This window comes from Trichechus manatus, unplaced genomic scaffold (assembly GCF_000243295.1).
Source record: "Trichechus manatus latirostris isolate Lorelei unplaced genomic scaffold, TriManLat1.0 scaffold00008, whole genome shotgun sequence".
Classification (NCBI taxonomy): domain Eukaryota; kingdom Metazoa; phylum Chordata; class Mammalia; order Sirenia; family Trichechidae; genus Trichechus; species Trichechus manatus.
Genome location: NW_004443944.1, coordinates 31,944,279 through 31,955,880, shown reverse-complemented (window position 1 = coordinate 31,955,880; position 11,602 = coordinate 31,944,279). Strand labels below are relative to the sequence as shown.

Sequence of the window (11,602 nt, the reverse complement as noted above, 5' to 3'; positions counted from 1 at the left end):
CAAGAAATTTTCCTCCTCTGGAAAATTTCTAGATTCTTTATTTTGGGAGCTTGCTGAAGCCATCATGGATTGCCTCTTCATGGGATTTGATATTGACTGTTGTCGCCAAGCCATCAGTAACTTATGATATTTATTTATTTTATGTTTGCTTACTGTGTCCTAGCTTCTTGTTTTGTTTTGGTATGCCAAAATAGGTTGCTCGTATGAGCTAGTTTGATTATTGGCACTTTTGAAGCTCTAATGTCTTGTCACCAGGTGGTTAGATCTGTTACTAGGTATGTAAGCTCAGGAGTCCACCCACTCCTGCTGTATGGATTCGGCTCAGGTGCCCAGGTAGATAGCCACCAAGTGTGTGGTGTAGGCTCTCACTTACAGTCCTAGACAGGCATGGGTGATTGGTGTAGGCACAGGCATCTGGCTGCAGCAGGGGGACACACTCTGAGCAAGGCAGGGGGCTGACGGCTGCCCCTAAGTGTCCAGGAGGAAGGCATATCCCTGTTCCCTAGAGCACGTAGGTGGGTGGGTTTTGCAGCTGGACTATGAGCACCTAATGCTGTTGGCTGTAAGGACTAGGGAGCACCATTTATTCATGGGCCCCTATTGCAGGTGGCTAGGTAGCATGGGTGGAGCCACCAGTCCTCAGGCCCCTGGTATGGGTAGGTGATGACCCTGTTTAATGGGCAGAGCAGTGTCAAATGTCACTAACCTGCCACTTCACAGCTGAAACAGTTGAAGTTAGACTTCAGGTATATACCCTGTTGTACTGCAGTAATGAGGTCCTACGCTGTTGAGATGGGCCCATACGTCTATGCAGTGGGAAAGGCACTCAAAGTCTGTGGATCCCTTATGCCTGTGCCTAGGCAAAGGAGCTGTGCCTACCCTGGGTTCCTGGCTTAGGGGCCTGGCATTTTATTTTTTTTTCTGTTTGTTAATTTGTTCACTCTCCAAGGCAGGGAGAATGGCTCTGGGCATGTGACGGATCCTACTTCCAGCCCAGGGGACTCGGCAATTGCTGAAGCTGGTCTGGGACCCAGTGCAGAGCAGGGAATGGGGAGGTAAATGGGAGAGAGGTTTTTCCCTAAGGGTGGTGTTTTTGATCCATGTGGTAGGCCGTACACAAGTACTTAATCTTTTACCAGATCAAGGGCTGCTTCTCGCTGGTTCTGGGTGGCCGTGTAGACTCTCTGGTGCTGCGTCTCTCCCAGTGTAGAAAATGTGCCTCCTGAGCACAGCCGCTTGCCTGCCTCACTGCTGACCCCCGAGCTGATCAGGGCTGAAGGGCTCAGGCTCTCACTGGATCAGGTCTGGCAACTCCTCTCTGCTTCCGAACCGTCTCTCCCTCCCTGTCACTCAGTCCAGTTCCTCAGCTCTGCCTTTGATGTTCAGGGCTCCCAGATTGCCATATATTATCAATTCACTTGTTTTTTTGGGGGGGTCTTTGTTGTAAGAGGGTCCACTGGAAGCATCTGACTCCTCCGCCATCTTGGCCCCGCCTCTATTGTTCGGTTTTAAGAAGACTTCAGGGAATATCTTTGGTTTAAGGTTTAAAGATTATCTCAGGGCAGTAGTTTCAGGGGTTTATCCAGTCTCCATGCCTCCAGAAAGTCTGAAGTGCATGAGAATTTGAAATTCTGTTCTGCATTTTCCCCTTCTGATCAGGATTCTCATATAGAATCATTGATCAAAATGTTCAGTAATGGTAGCTGGGAACCATCCAGTTCTCTGGTCTCATGGCAAAGGAGGTAGTTGTTCATGGAGGCAATTAGCTACACATTCCATTTCCTCCTCCTGTTCCTGACTCTCCTTTTTCCTCTGTTGCTCCTGGTGAATAGAGTCCAATTGTTGTACCTTGGATGGCCGCTTGCAAGCTTTTAAGACCCCAGGTGCTACACAATGAGCTAGGAGGTAGAAAAGAAGCACTAAACACATTATTATTAGGCCAATTAACTGGGATGTCCCATGAAACCATGACCCTAAACCTCCAAACCAAGGAAACAAATTCCATGAGATGTTTGGTTGTACATAAGCAGCCTCAGAAGCTACTCTCTCTCTGTCATTGTTGTAATTTTATCTATCACACAACTTTTATCTTCAACTTTTTACAGGTATACAACTTACTGACAGCAATTAACAATAATCAGCTGTGCAATCCTACCCTTAATCAGTGTGATTTTTCCCTCACTGTAAACCAAACCTCAGTACTTCCTCCATAAGCAATACATACTATCCCCCGCCCTCTTGCCCTGGGAAACCACCAAGAAACTTTGGCCTCTATACATTTGCCTGCTCTTGTCTTTTTATATAAGTGAGGTCATACAATATTTGTCCTTTTGTGATTGACTTATTTCATTCAGCATAATGTCTTCAAGCTCCATCCATATTGTAGCATGTATCGTAACTTCATTTCTCCTACTGGCTGAGGAGTATTCCATTGCATGTATACACCACATTTTGTTTATTCATTCATCTGTTGATGGTCATTTAGGTTGTTTCCACCTTTTGGTTGTTGTGAATAGTGCTGCAGGGAACACTGGTGTACAAGTATCTGTTTGAGTCTCTACTTTGAAGTCTTTGAGTATATACCTAGGAGTGCAATTGCTGGGTCATATCTTCTAAGTACTTTTACAATTTTTTCCAACTTTAGTGTTTCCAGGATATTAATTTTGTAATTCTAACGAGTATTTATCATACCAAGTCACCAAATTTATTTTTTTTTAAGTTTTCTTACCACTTTATTTTTTATTAAAATTAGGTAATACATGTAAAACACTTAGAACAGTGGCAGGCCCAGAGTGCCCACTTAGTAAATGTTAGTGCTCCTCCTGGCCCCATTTAAAAACATTTGCAAACCTCTTGGCATCATAGGGACTGTGTAAAGTTGAAAATAAACATATGCCAACTTGCTTCTAACCGTTAGTAGCTTTCAGAGTTAATAGTTTAGTGAACATCCTTTCATACATTTTTCCAAATAGAAAATACTTTCTTAAAAGCAAAGATGAGATCATAAACAAATCTTTCTATACCTTGCTTTTTGTTTTTCACTTAACAGTCTTAGATACCTTTTCATGTCATGGCATTTCCGTCTACCTTATTGTTTTTAACAGCTGCAAAGTCCCATGTAGATGCTTTATAATTCATTTCACTGTCCTTCAGGGGTAGTTTAAGTTGTTTCTACTTGTGTTCACTTTTGTAGTGCTGCAGTATCTTTGTATTGTGTGTGTGTACTTGAATAGTTGCATGTAAACTATATATATATATATATATATATATATATATGGAGCCCTGGTGGCACAGTGGTTAAGAGCCACAGCGAGCTACAGCTGCTAACCAAAAGGTCAGCAGTTCAAATCTACCACCCGCTCCTTGGAAACCCTATGGGGCAGTTCTACTCTGTCCTATAGGGTAGCTGAGTCAGAATCAACTCAACAGCAATGGGTTTCTTTTTTTTTTTAACACACGCACATATATATGTAAGTCAGGTTAAAAAATCTTATTATTTTGTGATCCAAACTTGCTTCATTATTTAAAAGCTTGATGTGTAGTATCTGAAGCAAATATGGCTAGATATAATATCTATTAAATCAGGAAGGTAGGTACATGGATTTCTACTATGTTCTTTTTATATATTATGAATATTTCAAGATTAAAAATTTAAAAACAATTCAAGAGAAAAATTAAAAATTTTAGATAAAGAATTTAAAAGAAGGGGTGGGGAATAATGTATATTCACTGATTGTGAAAACAGCAAAGCCTCATTAAACAGTAACTAACCCCAAGCGAGGCCGTTCATTATACTGTTTTTGCAACTTCTGTGAGTTTCAAGTTTTTCAGAATAATAAGGTAAAAAATAAAAAATATAACTGACTTGAATAGAGTCTTGCCTTAGAACTTGAGTCTTTCAATTTGCATTTTTCATTTAGATTCCTTTTAAATTGTGCATCTTCTATTACTAGAAACATTGGGCATTTTCCCTAATAATCTTTTACCAGTTATATTTTCTCCTTTCTGTTTTCATATCCTTTCTCTGTTTATCTGTCAAGGTCATAAAGTTCTTGTTAACAACTTATGTGGGCTTTTCATGTGATAAAAACATTAGCCTGTCGTGTTTGCTACAAATCTTTTCTCTAGTAATACTGGCCTTTCATTTGTCTTGATGCCTTGTTATTTTTATTTTTACATAGTTGACTCTACCCATTGACTTTCTCTGTGATTTCTACTGTCTTTTTCTCAGCTAAAAAACTCTTTCCCTCAAAAGATTTCCCAACTAATCAGCTCTATTTTACTACACATTGATTTTGAGTATTTATTTACTCCATTACTTGGCTGTTTGGTCCACGGAGACTTGACTTCAGGTTCATCTGTGACGAGAGGAGGCTCCAAGGTCTTCTAACTTGTCACCTCCACTTCCTCTCTTAGCCCCAGCTTCTCCGGGCTCCCACACAAGTCCCACTTTCTCCTTCTCTGCAAACAGCAGCAGGGTGTAAAGAAGCATGAAATGCTGGGAGAGATACTTCCTTCACTGCAGAAGAGTGATTTCCCCTCTTAAGCCAATAACTCAGTTTGCCGGAACATCCTCTTTTCCTATTTTTTATATAACAACTTTATTGGAATATAACTCATATACCTACAATTCTCCCCGTTAGAGGGTATAATTCAATGGTTTTTAGTATATTCACAGAGTTGTGCAAACCACCACCACTATCAATTTTAGAATCTTTTCATCACCCGAGAAAGAAACCCTGTACCCACTGGCAGTCACTCCCATTTTCCCCAGCCCTACTCCCAGACGATATGTGGTCTTCTGTAGCTGGCTTCTCACTTAGCATCATGTTTTGTGCTACATACGTGTAGTATGTATCACTACTTCATTCCTTTCTTTTTGCCTTAGTACTCAAATTTTAATAGTTCATATTTTATTCTCCTTAGTTTAGTAGTTTTACTTCAGTACTCACTAAGATAAAGAATTACTTGTAATTATTTAAACAAAAAATACATATAATTGAACCATTTATATATTGTGTAGGTTACTTCATTCCTTTTTATTACTGAATAATATTCCATCGTATGGCTATACCACATTTTATGTATGCATTCATCAGTGGATGGACTTTGAGTTGCTTTCACTTTGGGATGATTATGACTAATGCTATGTGAACATTTGTGCACCAACCTTCTCCAGAGAGGCTGAAGCCACTTTGCCCCGTCCCATATGCCACGAACACAGAGAAACACACATTTTAGGGAAATTAGACTTGGCTCAGTAACCTAGCACCTCTACCTCCCCTTCCGTGAAATGTCCCAAGAAGTCCTGGAGAAAGTCATGTCCTACTGTCATTTCATGAGGTTTGGGGATCCATCCTGTTTAGCTATGAGGGGGAGGATTTTTTTTTTTTCTTTTTTTTTTTCTGTGCATTAGGTGGAAGTTTACAGAGCAAATTAGTTTCTCATTTAATAGTTTGTACATAAAGTGTTTCATGACCTTGGTTTCATTCCCCACAATGTGTCAGCACTCTCCCCATTTCCGCCCTGAATTCCCCGTTTCTTTTAGTCCTGATTTTCTACCCCTTCTTGCTTTCTTATCTTTGCTTTTGGGCAGATATTGCCCTTTTGATCTCCTATATTTAATTGTTCTGAGGAGCATGTTCCTCTCAGGTGTTATTGTTTATTTTATGGGCTTGTCTACTGTTTGGCTGGGAGGTGGTCTCTAGGAATGGCTTCAGTTCCAGGTCAGAAGGGTGTCTTAGGGTCATAGTCTGAGGGGTTCCTTCAGTCTCTGTCAGACCAGTGAGTCTGGTCTTTTTTGTGAATTTAATTTTTTGTTCTGCAATTTTTCTCCCGCTCTGTCTGGGACCCTCTGTTGTGATCCCAGTTAGAGCGGTCGGTATGAGGGGGAGGGTTTTGAACAAGGGATATTCTAATTGACTGCCACTTTACCTCTCCAGGTTTCCAAGATCTCATGTGTGAGATGGGGGTAATTTGAGGAACAAATGAGAGATGTCTGAACATGCTCTGTAAGCTGTAAAGTGTTGCTGATGTTATTGGTGGTGATGATGGTGGTGATACCAAAAGGCAGACTCTAAGGGCTGGGACTTCAAAGGCCGTCTTGACACCCCCACCCCCCAATGCTGGAATCACTTCTCCCATATTGTTACAAAGTGGCCACCCAGCATGAAGCTGGATGGAAGCTCAGTATATCCTGTAATGGCTGTTCTCTGCTTTTTAGAAAGTTTTCTCTCTCCCAGTTGAAAAATCTAATATAATATCAGCTGTACCAGGCACTGTGAGAGGCTCTTTCTACATAGTATCTTATCTGATCTTTCAAATAACCCTGTGAGGTAAATACACCACTATGTACCGCCATTTAATAGGTAGGGAAAGGAAACAGGCTCAGAGAGGTTAAGTGATGTGCTCAGGGTCCCACAGCTAGTAAAGATGCAGGCAGGATTTGAACCCAGGCCCAGCTGATTCCCAAGCCCATGCACCTGACCTCTGGGTGGTTTTGTGCCTTCCCCCATCAATTCCCAGGCAAGGGTCTTAGTTCAGCCCCTGGGTAGTACATGGAGCAGGGCTTGCCCTTCTTGTCCACACTGGTCCTTGACCACCAACTTTTGCCAGATGTTCACCTCACCAATGTTGCTGTGCAAAAGACATCTCCAGACTACCACCCAGAGAAGGTGAGGAAGCTGGGCTTCTGCTCTCCAGAGGCCAGCCTTCTGGGACTGGAGTGTGGGTGAGAGGGTGGGGTGGCAAGCAGCCCAGGACAGGCCTCTCTTGGGCTCATCATTCACTAGTGAGGCCGGCCCACCTCTTCACGTTTGCAGGGCCCAGGACAAGGGTACAAATGGAGGCCCACATACCATATGTCTAAACATTTAAAAGCTATGAGTCATACTATCCTCCTAGCTTGACAAATACATAATAACCTGCAAGGCCAGGTTCAAATTTAGAATTCTCAGACTTCTCGGAGTTAAGGGCCAGAACGGGGGCACAGAGAGAGCCAGCCCTCAGCTCACACATGTCCCCTTCTTTTCCCAGCCCCAGCTCCATCCCACACTGTGAGGGACCTTATGCAGGCACGTCTCTGCGTTGGTCATTCCTTGGGTCTGGGGTGTGTACAGGAAGGCAGGCCCAGGGAGGAGGCCTGTGCAGGCTTTTTGGGCAGGGACTTCCAGGGTGCCTAGGCCCTGGTCTAGAAGGGGTAGCACAGGCTGTGGGTGAGCACATGCCCTGGGACCTGCAGATCTGCCACACAAGGAGGGTGTACCCAGAGTCCTCTGAAGCACAGGACTGTAGCTGGGCCCTCTTGCTCAAGCTCAAGGGCTGTGCTGACTGTGGTTATTTGAGGGTCCTGACAGGCCAGGTCCCGGTTAATTGAGGTCCCCCCTCTAAACCCTGCTGCCTGGCCCCAGGGCTGCAAGTGGATGCTCCAGCGCTTCCGGCAGTACCTGGCATCCAAGCACGGGCCCAAGGTGGTGGAGACGCTCTTCAGCGACATGGACAACATCTTTGTCAAGAGCCTGCAGAGTGTGCAGAAGGTGATCATCAGCGACAAGCACTGCTTCGAGCTGTACGGCTATGACATCCTCATCGACCAGGACCTCAAGCCGTAAGCGGACAGGCAGGCGGGCGGCCCTGAAAACCAAGGGGCATGTTTTGCACGCTTTGCACCCAGACTTTCCGGGCTTGAATCTCAGCTCTGCCACTGCCTATTTGTGCTGCCTTGGGTGCATGTTCTTTCTCGGTGCCTCAGTTTGCTCATTTGTAGTATGGGGATAGTCACTGTACCTATACTCTGTAAAGGAAAAGAACATTTTTCTTGTGCTCACGTCTTGGAAGAGAAGGTGTGTTGCCTGCGGCCCTAAAGCCCACACCAGGTCCCTGGTCCCTCCCCCATCCTAATTGTGCCCACTCCGTCCGAATGCCTTTTGTGCATTCGTTCACTGACATTTCCCTGGTGATGAGCCGTTTCTGTCTCAATATAGGAGTCCCTGGGTGGTGCACATGGGTTACGTGCTCGGCTGCTAACTGAAAGGTTGGGACCCTGCAGGTGGCATGAGGCCACCATAACCCATCTGACACCCTGCCCACTTCCCTCATTAAGTTACCTGCCTGGCCCCTGTGTGAATTTTAAGTTTATGACAATTGTTTTCCAAAAGTTTTAGCCACTGGAGTCTGTCTTCAAAGTGGAAAAGTAGAGGAAGCAGCCCTGGTGGAATTGAGGTTGGGGCCGAGGTGCCCCATCCCGACTCTCAGTGGAATCTCAGGGGCTTGGGGACTAGGTAACCCTTAGGCTCTCTTCTCCCTCCCTCCCCAGGTGGCTTCTGGAGGTCAATGCATCTCCATCGCTGACGGCCAGCAGCCAGGAGGACTATGAGCTCAAGACCTGCCTTCTGGAAGACACCCTGCACGTTGTAGACATGGAGGCCAGGTGAGGGAGGGCAGCCTTGCTTCCACATGCCAAGGAAGAGAGAGAACTCAGAACCCTGGGACTTGAGTAGGCCTCAGAGATGGCTCTGGCCTGACCTACCATTTTACAGGTGGAGAAACTGAGATGTCCACACAGGATCAGGTCCTGGCCCATGGGATCGACCTGTTCAGGGCAGAGCTGGGGTCACTGCAGCTTTCTGAGACTCAGTCCAGCAAGATTTCCTTGAAAATTTCTGACTTTGGGACCCTGGGCTGGTCACTTCACCTCTGTGAGCCTCAGTTTCCTCATCTGTAAAATAGAAAACATGTCTACCTCTCAGGTTGTTAGGTTAACTTGGCAAGAGAATGTACTGTGAAGTACTTAGCTCACAGTAAGTGTTTAATAAGCAGTTATTTACTGTGATAATGTGTATATATCTCGTCTTTGACAAGCAGGGTCTATGTCTGATTCACGTCCACTGTATTAGATACGTATTAGTCAGGGCTGTTTAGGTTGCAAATTACAGAAACTCATCTCAAACTGGCTTAAGCAAAAGGGTGGGGCGGCGGGGCATGGAGGGGAGGAATTTGACTCATAGTGGAAAAATTCAGGGTCTAGCTTTAGGAATGGCTGAATCCAGGTGCTCAATCTATGTTAGCTGGTTTATCTGCTCTCTCTGTCTCTGCCTCTGTCTGTCTCTTTCTCTCATTCTGTCTCCATTTCTTTCCACTGTATTAACTTTACCCCAATTATTCCAGCAGAAGTACTAGGACTGACTCTCATTGGTGGAGATTGGGTCACATGTCCGTCCCTGAATCAATCCTTGTGACTCTGATTGCCCAGACCTAGGTCTAGTGCCCAGCCCCCAGAGCCCGTGGGTGGGGGTCCACCCCACCTGAGCCCTGTGGACTGAGGGTTAGGGAGGGAGGAGGGTTCTCAAAGGACAAACTGAGGGCACTTAGGCTGAAGGAAGGTGAAATAGATGCTGAGCAGGCAGAAGCCTTAGATGTCTACTATACTGATTCATTCTTCAAACATTTGAGCCCCTCTTGGGTGCCAGGCCATGTGCCAGGCACTGGGGACACCATAAAGAACACGACAGACCCAGTCTCTGCTTTCGCAGAGCTTATGGTCTCGGGAGGAAAGCTGACTAAACCAGAAATCACAAGTAGGTGCATGTTACCAAGGGCAAGTATGGGAGCCCTGGGGACAAAAACTGGGGACAGCCCCTCTGAGGCTCTATGTGTGCAGCAGGGAAATGTCCGGTGGATGAATGAACAAAAGGAATTTGGACAGGGTGACCACAGTTAGGGTTGGGGAAGGGACCAGGGACTTGGCGTGGGCATTAGGGCCCAACCCAATGCACCTTCAGTAACCCTTTGTGTTCTCTGCCTGTCCAGGCTCACAGGAAGGGAGAAGCGAGTCGGGGGCTTTGACCTCATGTGGAATGATGGCCCTGTCAGCAGAGAGGATGGGACTCCCGACCTGCCTGGGATGGGGAACTTCGTGACCAACACACACCTCGGTATGTGGGGCCAGGTGGGGAGTGGGCACCAGGGATGTATCATAGGAGGTGCCTGGGAGTCTAGGAAGCAGCCTGGCACACTGATTAGGCTGTCTGAATTCAGTCAGCTACTTACCAGCTGTGTGACCTCTCTGTGCTTCAGTTTCCTCATCTGTAATATGGAGATTAGCTTCTCTCTCAATATAGTTGTAAAAAAAATGGCATGGAGGCGGAGTCTGACCTCCTCTAACTTCACAAGGGGAAAGGAGAATCAAGATCAACAGCCCAAGGCTTATTCCTATGAGGCAGAGGTCAGACATGCCTCCTCTCTCTGCCATCTTTACCATTTCTGACACCAATCATCCCTCCCATGGCACTGTCTTGGCTGGGTTCGATAATTCATTGCAATGGCCACACAGAACTCACAGACAATACTTATGATTAGGGAAGTAACAGTTACAATTCAGGCTCAGAAACACTCAGGATATAGTTCTTCCAGCAGGACAGCCACTTCCCAGCCGTGCTTGCAGGCACGCCTCTCCCTGGCCCTTGGCCTCTGCCCAAAGTCACTTAGCTTTCTCTCTCTGTGGGCTGGGAAGCCCACCACGCCATCTCCTGCTGCCAGCTCTTTGCTGCCACTTTTTGCTGCCTTCAGTGTTAAGGCTCTCTCTCTGTTTCCTGGTTCCAGGAGCTTCCCAGCACATAAATCCCAGGTCCAAAGAACGTGCTGGCTCCTTGCTGTTCTTCCTTGGTGGTGGTGGGCTCTTGTCTTTTCCATCTCTGGGGTGGCTCATTTCAAGCCCAGCAGGATGGCAGAATTGACCAGTCCCCTTGGTGGGCCACAATTCTCTTATTTGCACAGTCCCACCCAATCACTTGGGTGGGAGTTACAAGACCATGGCTAGAAAGGCCACACAAAAGTGATCATTCACACCACAATAGGAGTCCCTGGGTGGTGCAAATGGTTAACATGCTCAGGTGCTAACTGAAAGGCTGAAGATTCAAGTCCACCCCGAGGTGCCTCAGAAGAAAGGCCTGGCAATCTACTTCTGAAAAAATCAGCCATTGAAAACCCTGTGGAGCACAGTTCTACTCTGATACACATGGGGTCACCATGAGTTGGAGTTCACTTGACAGCAACTGGTTTTACTGGTTTTTTCAATATATGCCTAGAACAGAGCCTGGAACTCACTGAGAGATATTGTTATTAATCTGTCAGCTGCAAGGGAGGGAGGATTTCAAGAGGCTTAAGTGGGAAACAAACCAATAAAAACGCTCATAATATGTTAAGAGAAATTAAAGACTTCAGGGCTTGACTTTAAACTTGATTTTTGAAAAGTGAAATTTCCCCGATTATAAAAAGAATTCACACTCATTGTAGAATATTTGAAAACTAAAGAAGGAAATAGAAAACCGTCCAGACAGAACCATCCTTAACAATCTGGTGTATTTCCTCCCAGTTTTTGTAAAAAATGTATATATATTTATACTTTTTCTTTTATGAAATTGGCATCAGCTGAAGTTTTGAGTTCCACTGTTTCACATAACGTTTTCCCATGTCATTCAACAATGTTAATAAGAGCCTCCATTTTGTGTTCTGCATCCTACTTTGGTGAGTGGCGTCTGGGGTCTTAAAAGCTTGCAAGCAGCCATCTAAGATGCATCAATTGGTCCCAACCACCTGGAGTAAA

General features: G+C 45.3%; 1 protein-coding gene across 1 annotated transcript in view; it reads left to right on the top strand.

The window, feature by feature from the left end:
- TTLL9 (tubulin tyrosine ligase like 9) overlaps positions 1-11,602 on the top strand; it is a 52,895-nt gene that overhangs the window by 38,303 nt on the left and 2,990 nt on the right. Inside the window, exons 11-14 of the mRNA XM_004370592.1 lie at positions 6,616-6,674; positions 7,410-7,606; positions 8,315-8,428; positions 9,808-9,932. Coding sequence (XP_004370649.1) covers positions 6,616-6,674; positions 7,410-7,606; positions 8,315-8,428; positions 9,808-9,932 — 495 coding nt within the window. The remainder of the gene's footprint in view (positions 1-6,615; positions 6,675-7,409; positions 7,607-8,314; positions 8,429-9,807; positions 9,933-11,602) is intronic.